Source organism: Daphnia pulex, chromosome 8 (genome assembly GCF_021134715.1).
Source record: "Daphnia pulex isolate KAP4 chromosome 8, ASM2113471v1".
Taxonomy (NCBI): Eukaryota; Metazoa; Arthropoda; class Branchiopoda; order Diplostraca; family Daphniidae; genus Daphnia; species Daphnia pulex.
This window is the reverse complement of record NC_060024.1, coordinates 11,851,186-11,875,390: the sequence shown is the minus strand read 5'-3', so window position 1 is coordinate 11,875,390 and position 24,205 is coordinate 11,851,186. Positions and strand designations below refer to the sequence as shown.

General features: G+C 43.3%; 1 protein-coding gene across 6 annotated transcripts; it reads right to left on the bottom strand.

Annotated features, from left to right (window-relative positions):
• Positions 1–464: 464 nt before the first annotated feature.
• LOC124199910 (delta and Notch-like epidermal growth factor-related receptor) lies at positions 465–24,036 on the bottom strand. 6 transcript variants are annotated; one of them, XM_046595953.1, is made up of 15 exons: positions 21,888–22,013; positions 21,622–21,802; positions 19,405–19,819; positions 10,792–11,017; positions 10,139–10,591; positions 8,713–8,831; positions 8,476–8,528; positions 8,031–8,131; positions 5,560–5,787; positions 5,123–5,265; positions 4,719–4,838; positions 3,406–3,508; positions 3,042–3,229; positions 2,820–2,935; positions 465–2,205 (listed from the first exon to the last, which is right to left on the bottom strand). In XM_046595953.1, exons 3-15 carry the CDS (start codon positions 19,651–19,653, stop codon positions 2,076–2,078), a joined length of 2,229 nt encoding a protein of 742 aa, XP_046451909.1. In that variant the 5' UTR covers positions 19,654–19,819; positions 21,622–21,802; positions 21,888–22,013; the 3' UTR covers positions 465–2,075. The 6 variants fall into 6 exon arrangements, with proteins under 6 accessions (XP_046451909.1, XP_046451911.1, XP_046451910.1 ...); XM_046595955.1 differs by lacking the exon at positions 21,888–22,013 and adding an exon at positions 21,837–21,852 and having other exon boundaries at positions 21,622–21,767; XM_046595954.1 differs by lacking the exons at positions 21,622–21,802; positions 21,888–22,013 and adding an exon at positions 23,733–24,036.
• Between the last annotated feature and the right edge of the window lie 169 nt (positions 24,037–24,205).

The following is a 24,205-nucleotide window of genomic DNA, read 5'->3' as shown; positions in this document are numbered from 1 at the left end:
ATAAATTGGTATTTATCTTGTAAGTAAAATAAGTAAGATTTCATAAGAGAGCCTTCCCGATCCTGACTCCATAGTTCAACACTAGATTGCATTGCGCTACCAAGTCTTTTCTTTGCTCGCTGTACATTTCATTCTTATCCATATTCCTCTCCGTCCTTTTTTATCCGATTTGGCAGCTTTACTTTAATTAGGTAAGGATTTCTTCTTTCCGTAGGATTTTCCCATTTTATTCAATAGGATTTTGAGAAAAAGCCATATTATCCCTCTACTCTACCCCTACGTGATTCAAGCCATTAGTTAAATCAACATTAGATTCATTAACAAGCAATATTTTGAAGGCATGGCTCCCGTGCGGCTGTTCGCTCTAACCGAACAGATAAAGGACACAAATAAGTTGTTTGTGTTCCCGACTCAACTATATGTTAACACTCATCATCTACTCTGCTCTGTTACGTTGAAATAAATGATAAGCCAATCATCTTGTATTTTCACGCGCATTTTGTACTGCTCAAAAAGGGAAACAACGCTCCATCAATAATATTTGAAAAAACAAAAAAAAACAAGGGAGTTAAACGAAATAACGCCGCCGTAAAGTGGAATTCCTTTCGTCTTTCAATCCCAACCGTTTCGTGAGAACATGTAGTGGAATGTAGCACGTCTGTGACAAAAAGAATCTCAAACTCGAGCATAATAAATGGAGCGTTTACAAGACATCGAATGGTGTCTCCGATGAAAGAATCCCGACCGTTTCTGACGGGGAATCAAATAGGATACAAATGGAGGGATGCTGCCGTCATTTATTAATTTTTATTTGGCTTTTGTATAGGGCAAGTAAAAAGATGATTACGAAAGGGTAATAGTTTATGTTGTTTTTGTTTTTTTCAAGTTTGTTTAATGTGGTTGTGTGTGATGAATTTGGGTTCAAAAGTAATTCTGCAACAATAGAGACCACATTATCATCATAATACAGAAACATACAAGTATCGTGAATCTTTATGAGCATTAGAGATCTATATAATATGATTGAAAATGAAACGGAATTCTTAAGAAAAATTTAGAAGAAAATGGTAGGACACAAATGATAAACATCGAAACAATAAATCTTGAACACGGAAGTGTAAGGGAACGTAAAACAGGGTTTGATCTAATTTTTATAAGAAATTCCAAAAAGAAAAGAAAAAAAAGCCGAATGCAAAATGTAGAACTGGTCCTGCTGGTTCATTTATATGGGGAGGGGGATAAGAACAAAAGTCTAAAATATAATCCAATTGAATAATAAATAAAAAGGTTTTGTCCATTTCTTCTGTGTTCGTCGTTCGGCTCGGAGACAATCATACAGCAAACGGAATAAGTTAGCAGAGTTTAGCAATAAGCACGAAAGAGAGAGATAGACACAACAGAAATAAGAGTTGGGGCGGGAATAGACAAGAAGGGGGGGAGACAAGTATATAACGGAGAGGACGGAACATGGATCTACATGTGGAATAATTCATGAACACGAATAAACGAGGAAGAAAATAAAGGAACCCCAAAAAATAAAAAATAAAAAAGATAGACGTGGAAAACTCGTCGTCGTCGTCGGGAGTCACAGGATAATGAATACAAAGAGCCAAGGATGAAAAAGAGATAGGAGAGAGTCAGGAAGAAAAAAAAGAGAGCATCATCATGAAGGAGATCAAAGTCTCCCTGTACGCTCTCTTACGCATCCGCTCGGTCGCCGGGAGGCAGAGTGGTTGGTTGAACATGGGGGGAAAAGTCAGGAGAGTTGAGAGACAGTATATATTTAGTTATAAATATTTCCAGAACGAGAAATACAACTAAAAAACGTCGGGGGGGGGGGGGTATTTCAACGTCGAAGTGTGCAGTGTAAAGTATAATATAAGCCGAGTGAACCGAGTCAAATCAAATTACCGCTCCTCAAAAAAAGAAGAAGTAAAAAAGAAAAAAGTTGGAAGATGTTGGTCTTCATTTTCTTCCTTTTTACCGCGTCGTTCCTTTTTTTCCTTTTATTATTATTTATATACGCGCGCTCTTTTTTTTCCCCCCATCTTTTCTCCTGCGCTCTTCTTCTTCTTCTAGTCGAGTACGGCGGCGTCGCGGCGAGCGTCGCTCCAATACACTTGGCACTGAGTGGGATGCAGGCTCTCAAATTTGCGCTGCTGGAAGGTTTCCGACTCCATGGCAACCGCCAACGGCACGTCCATCCTAATAATCCAAAACGGTGAGGGAGGAGAAAAAAAGAAATCAAATCCATTCTCGAATGACGCAAAATAGAAGAAGAAAAAATTCAAGATGCGCGCACGGATATCGACAGAAGAGTCTCAAATCTGACGTTCACGTTTCTTTGAACGTGACTGATAAAATCCACGCATACCGCGCACCGAACAAGTCAGAGAGATTCTTTGCCCGGAGACGACAAAATGTGTGTCGGTCGGAAATGATCATTGCGTCTATTGCCGCTATTGCCAACCCGAAAATGTCAAAGACAAAAGGTGTTGTTTCATCTCTGTTTGATCTCCAACCTCTCACGCGCATCGAGTATTGCTTCTAGTGATTTCCGGGGAAACCTTCAAATGCGTCTGTGTATGATCTTTTTTGAAATATTCAACTCACAAACTCCAGTGAGCTTCGTTTGCGGGTGGGAGGGGGAATAATATGGAGTTACAAAATAAAACCAACTCATGCGTTTCGTTGGCCGGATACACATAAAGTACTCTTGCGCTGGCTATATACGTTAGCTTTCATCAAACTTTCAGGTAAGTTAACTTGGTGGTTTGGAACCCCTTATGGCACAGTCGAGAGAGTTTTTAGAACTTTACCCTTGATCCTCTTTAACAGGTGACGATGTATTGCGGTAATCTCGGCACAGGAAAGGTAGCCGAGCCGACGGTGACCATTTGGACGGCTCGTGCGTCCGGCAGTAGCAGGCCATCACCTGTCCAATTTAAAACCCAATTTTAAAAAATTTAGATGCGATGATGGGAATCCAAAATGGCGACATGATGAAATAGGAAAGTGCGTTGGGTTGTCGAAAATATTACCGCTATAACGACGACGATAACGGCCGAAACGAGCGTGCCGACGGCCACGTAGATGCTGTGCGTGTGGTCCAAATGGAGCGGCAATGGCGTCTTGAGTTCCAGTTCGCTGTTACTGAGCCCGTAATGGCCGACCGATCCACGGATCACTTCGTGGTGCTCGGCTTTGTTACCGCTCGTCGTCACCAGATCTGCGTCAATTCAATAATATCGCCGCATCGAATAACAGCGTCGTGCAACAGTCAGTATCAAGTGCACATACATATAAATAAAGGTGGGAGGGTCACGGCCGCAGCAAATAATAAAATAAAAAGGGCAACAAAACACCCCCAAAGGACTTCATATAGATGTACAGAGTGCTGCTCACCTTGGCATCGATCGCCAGTCAGTCCCGGTTTGCAGGCGCAGAAGAAGCTACCACTGCTGACCCAGCAGGTCCCACCACGCAGACACGGGTTCGGATGACACGCCTTTTAATGGAAAAAAAAGAAACAAAGGAATATAAAAGCCTAGTACATGTAGTATGTAGTACTGCTGTAGCAATGCGAATAAAGAAATTGCGTCGGATCAGCACACAGAAAATAGACCCGAGTTTGTACTACTGCCAGAGTTTACAATTGATCCGGATGCCTTCCGGTGTTGATTGGCCCTTCACAATGCTCTCTCTCCCTTCTCTTCTTTCAACAAATTCAAAAATGGCGCCGGAAATGTTTTAAAAAATAAAATGAAATCAGAGCCCTATCTCATACTTCTTCATATCTTCGTTTGTTTCCAAATCGAGTTTAGCTCTAGGAGCAAATAGTTAGGCAGCCTGTATATGTAGGGTATGATGTTACTTTTTTGTCTTTTTCTCGTGTCTGTTTGTTGGAGCTCCGGAGCAAGCTAGAGCCTCGGGAGCTTATCACGCTCTCCCACAAAAAAAAAGGGACGACGTTGCGTAGTAGATATCTTCATTTTTCTTTTTCTTTTCTCCGTGAGTTGAAAATCTCGTCGAGTACAAAAGAGAATAGGGGACAAGAGAGATAGAAAAGAACCGTAGGCAAGAAGAGAAAAGAAGGAAAAAAATAAATAAATAAAAAGGACAGCGATGAGGAGGAGGACGACGACGAAGAGAGAAGGGGGGAGAACTGAGATTGGAGCGCAGTCTCCAATTGGATTGAGTCCTGATCGAGTTTCGTTCCGTCAGTTTTGAACGAGAGACGCGGAGAATTGTCAAACGTTGGCAGGGCCAATCTAGTCAATAATCACGACGATAGGAATTCGATTCCGCGTCGGAAAAAAAAAAGACGAGGCGGCCAAAAGTTATGTCTGTATCGCCTCCTCGCACATATTTGACGACATCATTGCAGAGATCAGAAATCACGGCCATGCACATTTTGTCCTGCGTTTCCTTTTTGTTTCGTTTCTTTCACAGAGATTTTTATACACCATAGCTATTTCTATTTTTGTGTTACATATTTATCGGCGCTGGGTATCCGACAGCTCGTGACGACACATCATTGCGCTTGATGGATCCGACCTGGCGAAAAATCTTTTTTTAGAAATAAAAAAGGAGGCCCCCCCCCCTTTGGGCTGTTGTGTATTGGATTTTAAATTGACTAGACTGTCGCCGATCCATCATTCAAGGGAAAAGGGGGAAAAAATGTTGGCGAGATATATACTGTATAAGATAAATCTTACCGAGTTCATCTCGGCGCAGAGGGCCAGATCAAGTCCCGGAATGCATTCGCAGCTGATATTGGTTCCGTGATCGATGCATTTTTGATTGAGTCCGCAAGGATTCGGTTCGCACAAATTCACCTGTATACATAATAAATCCATCCGACGGCGGATATAAGAAGGAAGGAAGGAAATAAGGAAAGAAGAAGAAGAGGAAATCAAATAAGAATCAATCAGATTTGTCATCAGAGCCAACTGAATCGATTCGGCAATCGGGGTGAAGACCTATGGCCTTGATTGAATCAACCGTTGATCAGATGCTCACGGTGGTGTGCCCCCCTACATCAGCAGTCGACCTTCTCTCTCCCGAACATGTTACAACTCCGGGAGAAAGAAAAAGAGGGATGGCGTCTAGTATAAAATACCTGAGTCTCGCAACGTGATCCGGCGTAGCCCGACGGGCAGATGCACTGGAATTCGCCAACACGATCCAAACACGTTCCGCCGTTGCTACACGGATTAGACTCGCACTCGTTGTATTCGAAGTTGCACTCCGGTCCGCCGAATCCTGTCGAGGCCAACACAAATATATCATCATTCCGTCATATTCCTTTTGATTCAATTACGCCAACGACGTATACAAGAAGAAGACGAAGAAGAACCTCGCGATAAAACTGGATCGATTCTTTCGTGCCTTTTTCGACGGGCGATATCTTTCCAAGCAACACCAGGACTACACAACTAATACTCGTGTCATTAACAAGTCGGTTTGACACTGGAATGACAAGTCAATGAAACCCGGCCAACTTCTGAAATTCCTGGTATACGATTCAAGTCAAATCAAATCATAATTTATTTTCACCTGGTTGGCAGAAACAGCGGTATCCGTGTGTCTGGTCGACGCAGATGCCGTGGACGCAGGGGGACGAATCGCATCCGGTCAATTCCTCTTCGCAGTGGAGCCCGACAAAACCGGAAGAGCAGGAGCAATGGGCCCGGCCGTCATGGGCGATCAAGCAGGAGCCGCCATTATGGCAGACCATCGAATCACAAGCGTTGAATTGTTCCTCGCAAAACTTGCCTTCGTAACCTAAAAAAAAAAATAATAAAACACAAAGGCAAAAATAATAATAATATTTTTATCTCTCAGTGTCTGTCCATTTTCCATCCTATTATTATTATTATACGTCTGGTCCTGTTTGGAAGAATAAGACGCTGTCTCACACGATTCTCCGAATCGTCACGCACAGAGACGTCCATCTCGACGTCGATTACCACTCAGTTGGCAGAAGAATAACCTCCACCCCATCCGCAGTACGGATGGAACAAAAACCAATGGACAGTCGATAATAAAAAAAAAGGCCCTGGAGACGATCAATGGAATAGAGAGAGTTTCGTTCTCCAACAGATAACGGCGGACAGTGTATATACAATAGGACGTAGGTTTAGGTGCCGGAGAGAAAACCTTCCTGCCACCCACAATGGAATCAATCATAAAGAATGTTGTTCCTTCCGATTGCTGCAGACTGCGGCTCCTTGCCGATTATTGGTGGCGCATCTTTTGCACACCACATGCCGCATCTTTCCCATTATAATGGCGGTGGGGTGGGCGGCGGGGAGTTAATACGGTGCTATCGAATCTTTTGACGACCGACCGCGAGAGACGCATGATTCCGTTTCCCAGTTGATACGATTTTGGCTGCGCGGATCGGTTGGGGGGTATAGTCTACAAGACTGTTGGCCATCGGGCGGCGATTTGTATACCGGAAACATCCGTCGCATTCGTTTTTCAACTTGCAAAGCCAATGAAGTTTTCAAAGGGATTTGCTTCTCTTTCGTGTTTCATGGACCATATAAAAGATGCTGGTTGCCCGATAGTCTCATATCTTCTCCCCCCCTGGCCGGGCAGCAGCTCGTGCAGCACAGCATCCGCCATGCAGTCTCTCCTTTCCTTTTATAACCAAATGGGTTAAGGTTTTTCAATCATCTCTGCCGATCCCGTTCATTACACGGAATGGGGCAAATCGATAAGTGCCAAAAAAGCGCGTTCTGCTTGCACTCGACTAATCAAAAAAGCTTCGCATCATTCCTTCCACTCGGTGCGGGCGCGGGATGGTACTTCAAAGGAAGAATCCGAGAGCTCCTACAACCGATCGATTTCGACGTATCTTTCTCCCTCCTTGCGCTCCTTATCCAGCACGTTGAGATAGAGAGAGAGAAAAAGAAGGGGGTAGAAACTTTTCCGCCTGTTTGGTGCACATTTCGCTCACTTTTTATTATTCCATTTCATCATCCGGCATCGAATGAGATAGGAAATAGAACGCCACCTTTTTTCTTCCGCAAAAACTCTCGGCGCACATTGTCCGAAAAGGAAGAAGGTTCTATGTAGAAGAAAACTTTGATGAACTTGCTTTCTTCACGTCGTGGCTAGGGGGGGAAAGAAAGATTGAAAAGGTAATTGATACCGACTTGTTCCATGAAGCTCCTCCATTATGGATCTCGACAAAGAAGAGAAGGAAAAGGCGAAAGATATAGACCGCGGATAGCGGGCCGGGTAGATGTGTGTTTGTCGAGAAAACCACAGAATGGAAACAGGATTCAAGCTCGGTGGAACGTCAATGGCCAAAAATATTCAAAGAAAAAAGAAAAAGGAGAGGGATACTCGCAACTTCCTGAAAGATTGACGGATCTTTTCGGCTACTGGAGAATAGTACTCTGCGTGACGTCGGGAGGAACTCATGTGAAAACCTTCCCTCCCCCGCAACAACACAAAAGGAGCGCAAGCAAAATCCACCAGCAGAATAATGGAAACTCTTTGGCTTAATTGAAGCTGATGAAAGATATAGAAGAGACAAGAGACGACAGATGACACGCACGAGTCGTGATTAGATCGGCACAACCCCGGGGACGGAGGGTACAGACCCGCTCAGAGACAAACAACAAAGTATTTTCTTTTTTTCTATTTCTCCCTCCCTTTATTCGATGTTGTTTTTTTATCTTATAGCGGAGGAAAACAAAAATCAGATGCTTGTAATGACCCAATTAGCCAATACACGGGGACACACAGCAGCCAGGCAAGCTGGCAAGCTAACAAATAGGCCTGTTATTAAGCTGTAGATACCCATTTTCGTTATAGTAAGTGATTGCCTGTCTGGGGACCGTTCGTGATTTATATAAATAGGAAAAGATCATTCTTTTGTTTTGTTTTTCCTTTGCTTACGAACGTCTGACTTGGGAGCAATCAATAATTATTAATAAAGAGAAAAGCTATGGTACACAAACACACACACACACCCAAAAAAAACAAAAGATTTTCTGTAAATACCCACGTACCTGGTAGGCAGAGGCAGCGGAAAAGGTCGTCTTTGTTCTGCTGAACGCGGATGCAAACGCCTTCGTTCTGGCAGGGGTTGTACGAGCACAAGTTGGACGGCCTAAAAGGGAGTCACACGAGAGAAAGAGGAATAATAAAGAGGCCCAAAAACAAATAAGTCCGTCTAGCTAATAGTAGAGAGTCATATCTCAACTTTCATTTTTGTTATTGAAAGACCAACTTCTTCTTTTTTTTATCACGGGAAAGATTTAATAAGAAACTTTCTCTGACATATTTCCCCCCCCTCGACTGAAAAGAGTCGATTTCTATGCGGCCCCAGCTACTTACTGTACGGCACACTTGAACACATACACAGCAGCTCGCGTCATATACACAAGAAATAAATCGAGTTGGCTACAATATACATCAAGAGTCAATATATCCGAACGTATAGCAGCTACTCACCCGCAGAATTCGTTGACATTGGCCGACTCGCAACAGGAGCACTGGAACGAAGCCTGTTGAACAGTCGCAATAGGACAAACATATACTTTTTTTTGAGTAAAGCTGACGTCTTATGCACACACAACAGTCGGGGAAGAAAATAAAAAAAGGAAAAGAATATCGACGAGGTACACAAGTGAGCAACGATGGAAAAAAAAAGAAAAAACCTAAGGGATAGCGTATAGTGCAAGAGCGTACCGTGTTGGATGTGGCGTGGCAGACGCCGTTATTGGTACACTGGTCCCGATCTCCGCAGTTGGCCGTCTTGACCGACACTTTCATCTTGAGACATTCACCACCCCAGCGGACCGAGCGTCCTAATACGAGAAAATAAAAAGGGGGGAAGACGTTGAATGATTAAGTATATACGTATACACAGCTGGCCAGTGGGCTGGCAGGCACAAAGTCTTCGTGATCAATTCATGCAGCATTTCCCCATCAAACAATCAAAGCCGCTCTAATGGATCCTGCTGTGTGTGCAACCCTCAATCTGAATGTTGACTGGGCTGCCGGGGCAGATAGAGACTTGAGAGGAGAGATCCACATCAATAATAAATTCAACAAAAACAAGGCGAATTGGCTGAGCGCGGAATGGACGGATTGGAAACTCTTGTCCCGTAAAGATATCGCCCGAGAGCCGCTTTTGTGCGCTGAGCATCCGCATTTAGAATTTATGTTTCTATTATCGATCGACTAAAGAGGAGGAGGGAAAGTGCTGAAACCCCCCCGTCTATCGCTCCCTCCTCCCACGGTGTGCAGCATATCGGAAATAACTCGAGAAACTGGAAGGAGCGCGGATAAGGAGCGGAGGAAGGAGGAGCGAAGATGAAAAGAAGACGAAGGATCTGTGCTTTTCTACTAATCGATTCGATCCGTCACTCCGATCGTGTCAAATCCTATAAGAAGGTACACATATCTATCTATCTATCTATCTGTGCATGTCTCAAGGAAGAAGAAGAAGAAGAAAAAAAGATGTAGCAGATGGGAGGGAAAAATGGGCCACGACCCCATCGACAATTCGATCCTTATAAATAGTCCAACTGACGGGCGGCCAGCCCACCGTGCCCCAGGCATTTCTGACATCCCGAGAAGCAACAACAACAGACAACCCAAAAAGTTGATCGGAGAACATTTCTCTCGTTCTTTTTCTTCAACCATGCAACATCTTCTATCCAGTAATCCATTTTTCACATCAACTCGCTGAATAGCTCATCGTCCGAACAAAGAAAGTCTAATAGAAGGACGAGTATAGGCCTCGGGGCCCTGACGTCACAATTTCCCTGTAGGATCCCAGAAAGGAAGAAAAATAAAAAGTCTAGCGCAGAGAGAGTTCTATATACATACTTTTGGTTGCGCAAGGAAAAATCAGCCCCAAAACGTCTACAATGACCTTAATGGGAAACCCGAAATAGGTTGGCGGATCGAAAAAAAATATTAAACGGGAGAGGACTGATTCCGGCAAATTCCTAGAAATATACCCGTGGCAACTATGCAACAACCAACAGATGATAAGCACCTTATTAAAAAAAAATAAATAAAAAAAGCTGGGAAAATTTATAAGGATTCTAATCAATCGTTAATTAATGAAAAGGGAAATTAGGACTAGTTGTTGTTATAGATATACCCAAGAAGAAGTTGTCGGCGATCGATAGGAGACCAGGTGGCAAGGTAATGATGCCCGTGTGCGATTCGGGATCCTGACTCTTGACTTGGCCGATCCTTTGTCCGTTGGTGATGTCGCACGACTCGAAGGCTTCGCCGTTCACTTTGTAGAGGGTGACGATATTGCTGACCGGCGGAATGGCGCTGCTGCTGCTGCTGCTGGAACTACTGCTGCCGGAAGGGGCCATTTTTCTGGGCTGATTATTATCCGCTTGAGTCATCAAACGGATCCGTTCGGCTACCACATTATTCTTCTGGATGGGTAACTGCGTCGGGCCAGCGACGGCGGGGTTTGTCGGTGACGGGCCAACGACAGCCTGTCGTGGGTAGCGTTTCAACAGCACCGGCTCTTGGCTGCTAATGGCGTCGGGCGTGGTCGTCTCTTCCGTAGTGGTGGGCGTGGCAGTTGAAGATTCTATAACCTCGAGCCAAAGACAAAAATAACAAATTGGGAGAGGAAACAAGAAAAAGAAAAATAAACAGATGAAAGGAGAGATCACAAAGAGACTTTCTCCGTGTGTTCACCGCCGACACACACACACACGCACACACCCTCCGTTCTTCTAAGTAAACCCCCCGAAAATATCTCAAAGAAAAACGAGCGGCAATCAATACCGATGGTTGTTGTCGGTACGGTGGTGGCCGCCCTGGGTAATTCCGTAGCTGTGGTGGTGGTCGATGTCTTGGTGACGGGTTGATCATCTCGTTCGCCGTTGGCCGATGATGAAAAATCCAAGTCGAAGGTAAGTCGCAACGAGTCGCCCGGCTGCAGGATGACGTTGGCGTGCAGCGACGAATTGATCAGCGAACAAGCCGACGGGTTGGCGCACCGAGGAGGTTTCTGTTGTTATCAAATCATAGAAAATGATTAGAATTGATTTGCCTTTTTTCTTCCAACATCAAGAACATTACAAACAAAAAGAAAAGAGAAACTGGAAAACAATGGCCGGACTCTTTAGGCGACGTTCTGCAGTGAACACACACACAAATATAAAAATCACAATCCCTTCCAAGTCTTTCTTGATATAGTTTATTATATTATCTCTATCTCTTTCTGTACACCATCGGGATCGATTTTTTGGCCTCTTTTTCTTTTTTCTTATATTTGTTCTTTTTCCTCCGCGTCCATCTCTCTCACTCTTTTCTTTGTCTTTTTTTCTTTTTCTTTTGTTCACGCTCTCTCGGTCCATTTTACTTTCGGACGGACCGGCCAGGGTCGACCGGGGAGGGTGCGAGCTGGATGGGTCGGATTGTTTGCTTGCACAATGTAATAGAGTTTATTTTTATTTTTACGTCTTTTCCTTCCTTTCTTTCTTTCTTTCTTTTTCCCTAGTGGACCAATAGAAGATGGGGTTGGCACTCGGCTGGTCGGACATTCACGCACCGCTTACTGCTGTCCATATAACACTGTCACAAACAAAATCGAGCGAAGACGGCCACGCCTTTTTCTTTATGTGTCGTTTTCAAGCCGTTTGCAATAGATGACCGACAGAGAGCTCATAAAACATGCAAGAACAAAATGGCTATATAAGCCAAGGATGTACACACAGCCATGGTGGGGGGGCTCTCTTCATCCTTGGCCCAGCTGCAGAGCTACTAGCCGCCGAGATGAAATATCAATAATGGGGGCTATTTTGGAAGAGCGAGATCAAAGCCGAGGCAATTTCTTTTGTTCTTGAGCCATCTTTAAAATAGCCCAGAGGCATCCAGCAGCAAATACATGCCAGCCGCAAGTTGTTAATCACATCCCCCCCAGCTCTCAACTGCAGCGTCATCTTATATTCTCTCTTTTTGGGAAACTTTAAAAAGAAATAAAAAGAGGAAAAAGTTCTCCCAACTTTTCTGCTGAAATTGTCAGCCGGAACACAAAAAGGAGACAGAAAACGAGCTCATTTTTCCGCACGACAGCCTCTTTTGACAGAGTCGTCATCACGGTACGTCGTCATCGGGGCCAATTAAAATCGAGTCTCGTGTGCTGTGTGTTCTGACGGACTGGTCCAGCACGTCGCAGACTCATTGGCAAAAGTTCCTGTGTCTCCCAAAAAAATAAAAAAGAGAGAAAAAGGTATACATTTTCTTCTTCTTCTACTTCATGGTGAGCTGCTGATGGCGGGGGACTGGTTCCTATTATTTCCCGCATCGTTTCCGTCTTAATTGAGACAGGAAACTGTTGGGCGGATACAAGTCGAGAAAATCCGCTTGTTCGACAACTCCTTCATTACTTTTCCTCTCTCTCTCTCTCAACTCTTCTTTGTCTCGAGTCAAGTGAGACATGCCAGTCCGCGAATGAAACGGCGTGTTGGCTTGTGCCAATAATGGGCGGAACGTGACTCGATATAAAGCCCAGGCTGCCATAAAAAGAAAAGAAAAAAGAGAAAAAGAAACGGGCAGAATAGGATATTGAAGTCTGTGGGAGGACACAACGATATCGTCCCCAGGCCTATACCATGTGTAATAGCCCACAGACATACGGGTCCGAGGCAAATAAAAACACGGAAAAACATGGCGAGTCGCAAATACACAGCATCAATAAACAAGTCCGCCCAAATCGCCCGTGGTCAAACATAAACGATATCACAGTCGCACATCAGCCGCTGCTGGTGGCGGCCAGAAAAATTGAATTTCAAATTTGCCGCCCTTTTTTAAAAAAACACAATTAAAAAAAAAAAAGTTGTTTGTTGTTTAAAATCTTTGCGGATCGTTGGGCAACTGGTCAATTTAAGAAAAAGCCAAGGCCTGAAAATAAAGTACAACAACCTATACACCCTATACACTGCGGTGTGTGTGTAGGGCCGAGCTTGATTGAAAAGGCAAGTCGCTTCGACAAGCTCGAAAGCGCTCGGCTGTATAGTTGCACAACGGATATGTGGAATGGATGTGGGCGGAGTTGCTTCCTTCGCAGGTTTAAAAGGGCGGAATAAGGAAGAAGAAGAAGGAGGAAAAAAAAATAGAAGAAAAAAAAAGATGTGCGGACGCAGCGGTGCGTGCCGGCACTGGCCAATGCCGTTAGAGTCGCCGTCGGGGCCAAACTCCAGTGCCGAGCTCAGCGGTTCTCATTTTATTTTATTTTTTCACTTGGCGTTTCATTTTCGATTTGTAGGAGGACCAAAAGTGTAGGAAGGATGTGCTCTCCGGAAACGTCACTGGAACTGGCTCTCACTAAATCGAGCAGACCAAAGCGCAATTTCTCCAATAGACGTATAGTTACTATGTGTATCTAAACAGCAACCGCAGCGATAAATAATAATACACGCCAGCCATACATATAGCCCTGCTCTGGAATGTATTTCGACACTACGCCAATCCTATCCGAGCTAAAAAGAAAAAAAAAAAAAAAATCTGAACATTCTTTTTTCTGCCTTTTAGTAGATGGTCTGTCGGTCTGCAGACACTGGATATCACTGGCAAACGCAATCGTCTCGTTTGCGCTCCATTAAACACAAGGACAAGTCAGAAAAAGAAAAAGAAAAAAGGCGGAAGAAGAGAATGGATGAAAGACATTGAGACATTGAGCCTATCCATCTTCATTGTAATCGGGAGGGCCGTCGTGGTTGTTACTCCATGCATCAGCAGCATTTCCATCCTGTGTTTCTTCCAGTTACACATATAGTATAAGACAGACCAGCAACCAACTACCAGCCTCGCCCATCTTCTCGCAAATAATGTAAAAAGGGGGGAAAAAACGGCGCCAGAATGGCAAATGAGCCGGAAAGAGACCCGTTAGTCTCTGCTGGGCCCTGCGTTGCAGTCGTTGTTATTTTGTTTCCGAGGCTTTTCTTCTTTTTATTTCATTTCATTTGATCTTTTGTCTCGTTTCATCTTCCTCCCTTCCCTCCCACAGACAACAAACAAAATGGACAGTTGTTTCTTTCTAAGAAAAACTTTGTGTGCGTGTCGAGATTGTTGTTGTTGTTGTTGTTCTCGTTGCGTATTCTTGTCGAATACAATCTGTTGACAAGAGATGGACGACAGAGATTTAAAAGATGTTTCAGCCTCGTTTTCTATAGCTCGGCCCAATCTCCTCTAGATACCCTATATATTCTGGATATGTATATAGTATCATCATACACATACTATAATCCTGGACGGCTATACATCTATACATAAACATCTTGCCGCTCTGTTGGGTTGAAGCTGGGCCCTCCAGCTCTCGTCACGCAATCGATATTACGTATATATATAGTATACAGTATGGATATTTGTACAGTCAGAGTTGGCATATCATTTACAGACTTATGAATACGGGACCAAGGCTACGTCTATAAGATATTCAATTCCTTTTTATTCAGTCTGGTTTCTTTGTACCTTGACGATTTGCTTGGACCGTGTCCATTGCGCTCGTTGAAAAAAAAAACAAAAAAAACATTCCGGATGGGTAACGTAATATTCTCTTTTGTATCGCGAAAATATCCCGTCTCTTTCCATTTGTTTCCAGCCCAAATAATTTAATAATATACGACGTTACATATCCAATACAATTGGAGAATTTATCTATTCTCTTCTATTCAAAGCATTGTGATTGTAGCAGCACCGACGATGATTGTGTCAAGAACAAATCCTTTTGCAAAGTAGACTCGGCCATCTATGCGGAATTCAATTCCCGTTTACAGATCAAAATGGATCCCCCTTTTTTTCGTAGTTGCACTTTCTTGGACAGTGTAAAGCTTTCTGGCCCCCCTCCCCTCTGTCCGCCGTCAGCCCATTTCTGTTATTCCTGTCGTCTAAATAATCTCTGTCTCTCGTACCAGACAAACACACACAAAAGAAGAAAAAAAGGAAAAGGATTCAAACAGTTTTCCTTTTTTGTTTCCATTTTTTTAGGGGGGTTGAAATCGATAGAATCACAACAGACCATCGCCAGGATTGTTTATTCCCAGCGACGATTTCCGTTTCTCTTTGGCCAAACAAACAGCTATAGTCGGCTCACCATTGAAAAAATCTCAATATTTCCCATTTCCCCGATGGTATATAATACACTGGGAGTGAGCTCTAGATATTTATTTATTTCTTTTTTATTCTAGCGACGAGTTCACATCAAAAGTGGCAAATCTTTTTGTATTATTTTCTTTTCACTTTCTGGTGAGTTCAATTGTCTTTTTGCCTAGATCTCTTTTCCCACTCTGAGCAAAAAGAAAAAAAGAAATAAAAAGGACGTCGGAAAAAAATCAAATAACTTTCGCCTTGTGATTTTCCGATGCGTCTCCCGGTGGAATTCTGGGACGGACTTGTGTGAAAAACTATATAGAGAGCGTCGACGACTATACACTACAGGAAAGCAAAAAAAAAAAAAATGAAATAAAAAAGTGAAATGGCATTCAGAAAAGTTCTTCTTTTTTCTTCTTTCGCAGTCTGGCATGAAAGAAAAGAAACTTGTCACTATTTTTTTTTGGGGGGGAGGCTGTGTGATATATAGATTTGAATAAAGGGATTCATCCGTTTTGGGATAGTAGGACGGTAAGAGTCGGGCCAGTCACTCTTTATTACAAGAGTTATAAGGCGTTGAAGATGGGGATCTCTGTACACACACACACAGAGAGAGAGAAAGAGAAAGAGTTAGTGATGATTCATCACGCTGGCTGCTGGTGTAGTATCTCTACTACTCCCAACAACGACGACGGCAGTTTATATGCCGAGTTGGCCAGCCAAAAAAGGGGGGAACAAAAAAAGTTCTTGGGTGAGATGATCCATCACCAAAGCAGCCAGATACATAAACTCTCTCCTGCTATACGTAGTATACGTAGACGTGGTGGCTCGGGGAATTGAATTGGGGATGTGTCAGAGGCGTGGCCCATCCAAAGCTTCCACCCCACACACTCCCAACTCCCGACCAAAAAAAAAAAAAAAAGATATTCCCGCTGACGACCGGCTAAAAAAAAAACTCACACACGGAAACACAATATGGCCAGGGAGTGAGAGAAAAGGAACTCTTGGCATATTTTCCATCCCCTTGTAGGCTCTTCACCATTAGATTATATGTGAAGTCGTGTGTGGTGACATTAACAAGTCCGGCAGCCATCCAATTAGGATCGATCCTATCGTATAACTCTCTCCCCCCTATCGAAGACATAAAAACCATCCGCTCAAAAGATTTTTCCAAGACTATCTTTTAAAAATAATAAAATAAAAAATAAAATTAAGAGCTTCGTTACTTTGATTCTCAATAAAACTGAGTGCTGGATACGCCAGCAGTTGCCAGCCACACCCCGCGATGAAATTATTAAAAACAGCAGAGAGTCAAGAGTCAATCTCTTGAAGCCCCCCCAAAAATATTTCTCATCACTCGAGTGTTGTGTGTGTGTGTGGATGAAGCGTCATCGGATCAATGTTTCGCTTCATACACCTCTCGTCTATCCCCCCAACCCCAACCCCAATCCTCCTCCCACCTCCCACCGTCTCTCCCGTCTGATGAAATATCGACCACGCCCAGAAAGCAAGTTCCGCACCGTTTTCATTCCGTTCTCTCCCGTCGCCGGAAAAGGTCACATTTCTCCGTGACAAACCCTTTTCCCGCGTGTCACAAAAGAAAAGGGGAAAACGTACACAACACTCGTAGAGAGAGAGAGAAAGAGATCCCTGGCTGGCGATAGATAGATATAAATTCACCGTGCCTGTTGCTATTCGCCAGTTTGTCACAACCAGACACACGCACACACATAGGAATCGTCTTATAAATCCGCTGCGCAATCGATCTCCCCCCTCCCTTATAGGCCGCTCTGACGATCAACACGGACGTCATATCAATAGACTAGAAAGCGCTGGCCTACTCCCCCCTGTACTCCGTGACACCCACACATTCTGATGTAGCTACAAAATATATACGGACGACACACGATCCTACCTCCGGTGTATCTGTGTACACATCCAATCCCAACTTATATTGCCGGGGCACAAAGTGCGTGACGATTGTAAGAAAAGGGGAAATAAACGGGGCCACAGCAGAGAGAGAGAAAGGGGAAAAAGAATAGAGAAGAGCTACCGGTCAATCAATCAGCCATTCATTGATAGAAAACCTTCTTCTCCTATTTCGTCCCGGTCCAGTTCCGTACTCTTAGGCAAACGACAAAGGAGGAGGAAGAACATATAGGCCACGTATATGTGGATGAGTGAATGCCTATACTAGATAGACGAAGCAGCGCATTTCAACGCACACACGAAGGGAAAGACGAAATCCAATCCAATCATCGAATATGTGTACGGATCTCGAGAAAAAAAGGGGGGGAGAGAGAAATGTACATACACACAGAAAGGATTTCATTTCATCCGAGATCCACATTTCTTCTTTAAATCCTGTCGTCCGCAGTCGTCGTCGTCGTCTCTTTTTTATTACTCGAGATAATATAAGAGAAAGAGACGGGCATAAAAGAAGATTACATTTACCATCAAGAGAGAGAGAGAGGAGCAGAGAGTTAATCTTGATCATAAAAGTATGTGCTTTAGTGGCCTATAGTAGTAGTGCATGTGATGGATTTATCACAGGATAAGGAGACGCGAGAAGAAATTCGTTCACGAAACAATAACGAGCTCACGGGGAGGACATCAGCGATCGTGATGATGAAGAGGGGCTAATGTTTACGTGGAATTAAAAAAAAAGAAACAAAAATTAATCCCCCCGTATACCGTTGAAATGACGTACACATTCGCCATCCCTTTGAAGGGAAAAGTTTCCGCCTTTTTTCTTTTTCACCACAGTGGCAGGGGGGAAATGAAATACCAAAGTTGACAATCTCACCAGGGGGCTTTCAGCTGATGTGCAATAGAAACGCCGGGGAATTTTGATACGGCGGTACTCCATATAGTCAGTATAAATGTGTGTGCTTGTACCACTATAGAGAGAGACACATAGGTGGATGACGGGGTGGCTGTGTAGTGTACATATATATATATTTAGACGTTCCGCTTATGTAGCTGTATCGATTAGATACGGCAGAGTTGCCGACGAGAGGTTTTCAAACGAGTGTTGCTGTAGTATAAAAAAAAAAGAAAGAAGAGCTGCACATCAACCGTATAGGAATTCCACGGAATAATAACAAAATCAGACCCGAAAACAGACAGGACTTTTTTCTCCTTTTAGGGGATATCTAAAAATTCCATAAGTATTGCATCAAACTGGGGGGGAAAAAATGTTCGCCATTACCCCCAAAGTATAAAAACTTTGATTTCAAAAATGCTTTTGCACGTCAGCAACGAGTTAAAATTGTAAATCACTCCGAGGAGAAACGAACAGAAAAAAAAATCAAAATAAATCCGAATCAATAATAGAAAACGTTCTCAATGATTTCTGGATGTTTCTCCCGGGACAAAATCTATATACACGACTCGATCCCGAAGTCACTGGCCGTATAATGCGAACAAGGAACTCATCAATCTATCAAGACTTTCCTCTCTCTTTCTCTCTCTCTGTCCGCCCCAAAGGAAGCACTTTGCAGTTGGCGCGATTTTTTGTTTTCCTTCGGACGAGGATTCCGTCTATACACACTACGTGATGAATATGTATGAAAATCCAACTTAACGATCTCTGGCACACCCATTGAAAAATCCATGCTGCATCCAGGGTCGAGGGAGGGAAGGAAGGAAGAAACAAACAAAAACAGAAAGAGCCAACTCCTTATTTCTATTCGCTATCCGGCAAAATAATCATCATAATAATAATAAATAAAAAAAGGGTTAAAAAGATATGTGGGGATGATGAACGTCAACCTCTCTCCTCGGGGCGCTATATATTTATTAGAAGATAAATATACCGGGCCGAATATATATCGACTTGCCTTTCAGCTAGCTGAACAAATGATCGATTCGCAACGTTGCCACGACAAACAATCAATCAAAAAGTATCAACGGCAATCGTCGTGATCTCTTGTAGCTTTCCTACATCTCTCTCCCTTTTTTTTTCTAATATTATCCAGACTTTTAGCAGTGGGTCTTTCCACTACTGTCATCATTTGATGGATTCACAACTGCCATTTGTTTGAATTGATTTTTTTCCCTGCGCGGGGAAGTTGTCCCTGGAAAAAAACCATTTCCAGGAAGGAAGGAAATGTGAAATCGCATACCAAAAAAAAATAAAAATGAAAAGAGACAGTACGTCGTTGGTGAAAGAGCCCATGGCAATCTATCATCAAGGGCGTCCATTTCGTTTCTGGATGTCTGAATCCCAGGAAGAAAAAACCAAACTGGAACACACACACACATCAGGTAATGAAGAAGAAAAGGAAGTCTGGGAACACTTACCACTTTTGGGAAGAAGATATCAACAACGCCGGGGATGGGCTTCCAGATGGTTGCCCCTCTGGCAATGGAGGCATTGCAGTGGCCCGTGAAGATGCTCAGAGGCCGGATGTTGAAGAGCCCTGACGCCGTTGCTCCAGCCACTCCAGCGGCTGCATCCGGCGTCGTTAGACCGCCGCCCATTGACGAAGCCGAGACCGTCAAGACGACGGCCAACACGGCAAACAAAAGATGACGAGATCTTCGCTCCATCTTCTCTGGCGATTGAATTCCAATCAGAGTTGATGTCGGATCTTTTCAAACAAAGTTGTTCCTTGTTCCACTTTTCTTGATCGGTCGACCTCCCCTCCAAACAATTTTCTTTTTTTTTTCTTCTTCTTCTTCCTATTCCGGTTCGTTCCACCACGACGAGCAGCACCTGGAAACATAAGGGAGAGACAATAAGACAACACAATATGATACCCACACAACGTAGTATAGATCGCTTGGGCGGCCTTAATACGACATTTCACTTTGAGTCGACGGTTTCCCGTGTCTTCAATTACGCAGTTGAACGAGCACGATATGAGTTGCGGGACAACCCCATCCACAGTCTACAACTGCGCTGATACAATTGACAAGAGTTTCCTAATCATAAAGACCCTTTGCGCGATATTCTCCCTTCTGTTTTTCCCGTGTCGTTTGTATTTTTGCAAACAAAAAAAGAAGGAGAGATCCTTAAAGCTCATCTCTTTTCCACCCTATCATCTAGGAAAAGATAACGATGTCGCAGACAGCAACAACCAGCAGCAGCAGAAAATAGAGAAAAGATAAATATAAAAAGATATCCATAAATAACAACCCCGCAGAGACTCGGAGACGATAGAAACTGTTAAGAGATGCGCTTCGGAGAGGTCCTCATTATGCTTATTGCCATAAAGGAAATAATAATCGTCTAGAAATAAAAAAAAATAAAAAACACATCCTCCTCCTTCTTTTGACGGTTTTTCTCTTAAGCGATGCGAGGGGGGTAAACCTCAAGTCAAAGGGGACGTCGAAGGAGTCTTAACTGGACGACGCATGAATAATGAACAAAGCGTCCCGACGCAAGATGTATATGCAGCTAGAGGAGAAAGAAGAAAGCAGACACGTCCAAATGTGTGTACAGAAACGGTTCCGCTTCTGCTGCTGCTGCTGCTGCTGTGTACGTGGAAAGCGTGAACGTGCAAAGTAACGTCCCGGCGGGATTAACTCATCACCATATTCGTGTGGATTGACGTCACGATTGACATCGTCCCGACCAGAAACTATATAGACAGAGTGGCACGATAGAGTGATTCAAAGATATATATATATACACTATAGATAGACACACACACAGCCCTAGCGCATCTATATAGTCTAGATGTATATAGCTAACTCCCTGGGCGGGTATATTAACAATCTACACACTAAATAGCCATAGGTATGAGGGGGTAAGGTTTTAAGTTATTCAATTGTTCCACTGCACACTTTATGTCGGTCCCATATCAATTGAAAATCTCTCACTACATATCCTCCAGCTGCTAGACTTTGTCTTTGCACCGTCGTCATTTTAAATGGATGTGTCAGTGCACGGTCAGTGGGGACCTGGACCCTGAAAGCTTTAGCCCGGCTTCACTGCACTGCCCTGCTGAACGGTTTGAAAATTTCATTTGAGCTGTTAAGCGATAGAGGAGTTAAGTGAAAACGTCGAGATATGTAATGAGATTTCTACAACGAAAAAAGTTATCTGTAGGGGAAACAAGGGCTATAGTTTAATGGTCATTTCAAAATTTTTTTTCGTAGACTCACCCAGTTCAAAACAAAATTTTTTTTTTTCAATAATTCTCTACATAATGATTGCTTGGGATAGATGCACAGTTAGAATGGTTTAAAAAAGGGTTAAATAATGGGTATAATACTAGACACTCTTAAAATAACAACCTGACTTGGATGAGTTATCGGTTTCCTAGCTTGAATCGTCTCAAATTCATAATTATTTCTAATCTAACTTAATACAATATCTTAAACACTTATGACTTACAGGTTTGATGTTTCTCTAATCTCTATTAGTTATTTTGAGTTTGATTGTACCAGCCATTGAATATGCTATCAGGAACACTTTAATTGAAAGCGTTCACCCTTAATTCACAGGACATGAATCAAACAAATGTTACATCAAGTTCACAAAATATCAAGTATGAAAAAAGAGTAACTTACATATAATACCATGTTAATGCTGTAGCCAGCAATAAAAAAGTTGAAGCACTATCGGTTTTTCAGCCCCTGTCATGACTGCAACATACCAGCACATGATAGTACCAGCAGCAGACATCTTTCACTGATGCAGACCATTTCACTCGAACCTATTTCCCGCCTATAATTTATCACTAATGGACACCTGTTACCATGCAATTTCATAATAATATAACTACCCTTGTGATTCCTCGTAGTTTGAAATTGAGAATACTAAAGTTATTACTCACATCTACAAACTGTCAGACAATAACTTGCTCCAATCAATTTCAGAGTTTTCACAAATAAAAACAGAAATAAAGTTGGGCGAGGCTAACAAAAAACAAGTTTGCCCGCCAACCTTGTTGCTGCAACTTTTGTTTGGTGCGTCGTCGTAGCTTATTTCTCGTCTTTTTATGAAATTTCGCGTGAGCCATCTGGGAGTTGTCTTTCGTAATTAAATTTTAAATCCTTAATAAAGACAATAACTAGAAAACAACGTCAACTTGACCCCAGAAGCTTTTTAGTCGTTCATTTACGCTCAATGCGTCATAAAGCGCTATAGTAGAGGGCTTTAATAACGTAATCCAAAATATGGTAATGATCGTAATTATTTCTAAAGCACTTACATCCTACTCAAGTATACTATATACGGTGAAACGAGACTGTTATACTCTGGTATATTCCCAGCGTGTATTTTCTTTTATTATTTATTACGTACATACGACGACGCAAACTGCCGGCAATAACGAATATAAGCGAGACTGTGTGGCGTGTGCCCGACATCAGCGGGGCTCGTTATCTGCGGCTAATCACCCGAAACGCACAGTCTATATATATATATAGTATACATCGTCGTTTGTTCCCTATACTCTTTCTTTCCTCGTTGCTTGATGGGTCATGGGGATTGCGTCGGTTATACAACCTGCCATACGTACACGTCCAAAAGTTTCTCTCTCTCTCTCTGCTTTTTACACACATTGATTCTGTGTATATCCTCCTTTTCTCACATGGCTGGGACGATTCTGCTGTCAGGCACAAGGCTAAGAGGTGGCACTTGACGAAAGACAGAGACCACCACACACAGAGAGAGAGAGAGAGTCTACTAGTAACAAGAGTGTGTAGTGGTAACGAGCTATTGAGGCCCGCCCCAATCACCAGCGAAATCCGGGACAGTGTCATCATCATCTATCGACCCAAAACAAACACACACACAATCACAAGTGGAGGATCGTGTTGATTCTGAAAGACAACTCTCATCCCACTTTGCCCAGGACCACTTCCGATGACACGGCGGGAAAAACCAAATTATTATTTTTAGACATCACCACATCATTTTCTTTTTTTCTTTTTTTCTACAAATATTCGAAAGCCACTTGCCAAGACGTTAAGTGCTGGCACCGTCTCGTTCGTGATCGACTTGTGTCGACAATCTCGTCAAGCCCCTGCTCCACCCCACCGCCCCACCCCACCCCATCGGGTGGATAGATAGACCCAGTGGTGGGGGTTCAAATACTACTACTTAACGCTTAAAAGCGAATGTGTCGAGCTGTGTGACGCTCCTTGTCATCATCATTGGCGCTATAAGAGTGTTAACTGTCGCCTCGAGAAATGTTCGAGATGGGACTCATCATCAAGCAAAAGGTAATATCTAAGCATATTCTATTTTCCCAGGGCAGCAAACTCTTGCTGGAGATTATTCACGGAGAAGCGGCTTTAAATGGGAGACGACGTGGTTGAACGCGAGTTGGCCACGTAGGCCGGGATGTTTCGCCCGGGGAATAATCTGAAATGTTACGTGCATTAATAGTAAACTTGGGCGGGTTTTCGAGCGAGGGTGGGTGGGACTTTTGATTTTCTCGGAGCAAATGTTTCAATGAAGAAGATGGCACCAAACTTTGATGCGGCCCTTGGTTTTCTCACGCCAGTTCATATACGTTCGCAAATGCACAGGAGCGTCGGTAATCTACTTAAATAAATCACCGACATTTTAAATTCTGATTTCAATTGAATCAAGTCCGGGAAAATTGAACGCAGAGCCCACAAAAATTTACAACGTCCAAAATTTGAATCAAGTCAAAAAATGTGAAACTTACGTAATAATAATGAACACACCGGGGCGATGAAGAGAGTCGCGGGAAGCTGCGAATAACCGAACGAGACAAAACCCTCCCGGCAGAAAAAAAAACGATGGCAAAAATCAAAACAACTTTGCGTTTGTCGAGAGAGCTAAAGAAAATCAGAGCTCGTGTTACAGTGACAAATCAAAACGGGCGAACGGTAGAAGGCGTCGTGACCAACTGAGTGGTTGTGAGAATGGGCTCGGCGCCGATATACCCCCTCGTACCGTCGTCGTCTAGCCTGTGCTGCTGCTGGATACGCTTTCTGCGTTGCCACCCCGTTGGCGGACGTGGAGAGTATATATACACACATATAGGAACGACACGCCTGCGTGTGTCTGTCTGTCCCTTTTCGCCTTGTTTATGTACTTGTACACACTCACAACACATACTGTTGAGGAGTTGGGAGGAGGTGGGAGGGAGTTAGTATGTATATAATACCCACCATC